This window comes from Apis dorsata, unplaced genomic scaffold, assembly GCF_000469605.1.
Source record: "Apis dorsata unplaced genomic scaffold, Apis dorsata 1.3 scaffold_739, whole genome shotgun sequence".
NCBI classification, from domain to species: Eukaryota; Metazoa; Arthropoda; class Insecta; order Hymenoptera; family Apidae; genus Apis; species Apis dorsata.
The window spans coordinates 87,362-89,717 of NW_006263900.1; the positions used below are offsets into that span (position 1 = coordinate 87,362).

General features: G+C 22.8%; 1 protein-coding gene across 1 annotated transcript in view; it reads left to right on the forward strand.

Moving 5' to 3' along the window:
* LOC102671042 overlaps positions 1-2,229 on the forward strand; it is a 9,158-nt gene extending 6,929 nt beyond the window's left edge. Inside the window, 3 exon segments of the mRNA XM_006622679.2 lie at positions 1,141-1,518; positions 1,602-1,862; positions 2,047-2,229. Of these exon segments, the coding sequence (XP_006622742.2) occupies positions 1,141-1,518; positions 1,602-1,862; positions 2,047-2,165 (758 nt within the window). The 3' untranslated portion in view covers positions 2,166-2,229.
* Positions 2,230-2,356: the final 127 nt, after the last annotated feature.

The window sequence follows — 2,356 nt, forward strand, 5'->3', positions numbered from 1 at the left end:
CGTTTATTAAACTCGTCGGACCTATATCTATATGAACTTTTTTCATCGTTTTGAAATATAAGACTCACACCTTGTGAAGGTGATCCACATTTTTATAAACCTTGTATATAATCTTATATATATATAAGAATTTTTGAAAATATTTATATTTATATAAAACAAATATAAAAAAAAAGATTATATTTGTAGTTTAATTTAATAACTAATTAATTAATTAATTATAATCAATTAATAAATTATATCAATAGTGAAAAAAATATTAAAATTTAATTATTATTAATTTTTAATTTTTATAATATTAAAATATTTTTTTTATCTAGAAGTGATAATAACTATAGTTAATAATATGATAAAATAGTTAACTGCAGAGTCTAATTTTAAAAATCTTTTACAGAATGTCTAATTATAATTAAACAGTGACAAATATAGAAGGCAGAGCTCTTATTATAAATTTTACGAAAAGAGTAAAGCAAATAAAGTAGGATTATATTTTTATTCGATAAAAAATGGAGAATTCATTGTTGAAAACATTATTGTTATTAAAAACTTAAAAATTATCAGAAAGTAATAAAAATCATTAATAGAAGATAGAAGATAAGAAAAATTAAAGAAGATAAATAATAAGAAATTCAGTTGATTTCATTATAATATTTTTAGTACTACAAAATGATATGCACCAATATTGTAATGCCTTATAGATTTCATTTTTTGAACAGATGGCATCATCGAAGTAGATTTTTTGGTGATAGTTGCTGGTATAAAGTTGGATATAATCAATATCAAATAGAATAATCAAATTTTTTTTTATAAAATATCATAGCAATTTTATTGATAATATAAAGAAAACTATTAAATAACATATTTTATGTTTACTTCTTAGATAAATTTAAAATTTTTGTAAATAATATAATAATTTTTTATTACGAAGTTACATTATATAAATATTATATTATATAGATAATATTAACAGTTATATATACTATTAGTAATTTAAAGCATGTACATATAATAAAGTCAATAGATCACAAAAATGCAGAAAAAGGAAATATCTCGAGAAACACTCTTATTCAAAGAATTCTTCAATTTCAGCTATATGATTACAAAATATAACATATATAAGTTGATTCCTTATTATAATAGGTTCTTCATTACGTCAAAGAAAATGTCCTAATCCTGGACGATACATTGTACTTGGACCATTTGATATATCTACTTCGTTTCGCCAACAACATTATAATGAAAGACATTCTAAAATTATTAAAAGAAGAACTTGGCATGAAGAATTACCTCAAAAAGAATTACACGAACAATATCAACAAATTCATCATCATCATCATCATCATCATCATCATCATCATCATCAACAACAACAACAACAACAACAACAACAACAACATGAAGGAGAACAACATCAACAACAAAAAGGAGATTGTAAGAGTACCAATGTTCAAATAGGTTGTGTCTCATCAAATCAAACAGAAATTGTTATTGGAAAAACATGTGATACTGAAGAAACAAGTAAGCATTCTTTATACTTATTTTTTATATTTTTTATTTATACGAATTTTAAATATGAAAAAAATGAATAAATGTTGTTGTAGCATATTATTGTCATGGCAGTTGGAAAGAAAAAGATACTTGGTATACAATAGTGTCACTAAAAACCAATCAAGCTTCTTTAAGTTTCGGACAAACTTTTTGTTTTTCTATGCGATTTACTAATAATATAGAAAAAACATCCATGACTGCAAAAGCGGCTAAAACAAAAGTCTTTGAACAAAAACTTTGGTTAACTAAATTAGATCGCATTTGTCGCAGAGAACAAGTTGAAGATGAACGATCTTATACACTTATTAATCAAGGTATTTTCAAATGAAAAATGTAAATTCGTTTTTTTTTTCTTATTTTTTTTTATTTCCAGTTTTTTTAGTTTTTTTTTTTTCATATATTTTTTTGTTATATTTAAACTTGCTTTGTGAAATATTTATTGAAATATAAAATGTTTTAAATTATAATCTAATAATAATTTTATCATTATTATTTCAGGCATTTGCGAAGACGTGGAAAAAGTGTATTCCAGTTTAGCATCATTTTTTTCTAATTCTAGAATCTTATATATCGCAGTTATAGGAAATTATGCCGCATACATATTTTTAATAAGATGATATGCCACTTCCACATGAATTGAATATTTTTAATAGAATTTCTTTTTTTGTTTTATTATTATTATAATTTTTCTTCTTCTTCTTCTTCTTCTTCTTCTTCTTCTTCTTCTTCTTCTTCTTCTTCTTCGTTTTCTTCTTCTTCTTCTTCTTCTTCTTCTTCTTCTTCTTCTTCTTCTTCTTCTTCTTCTTCT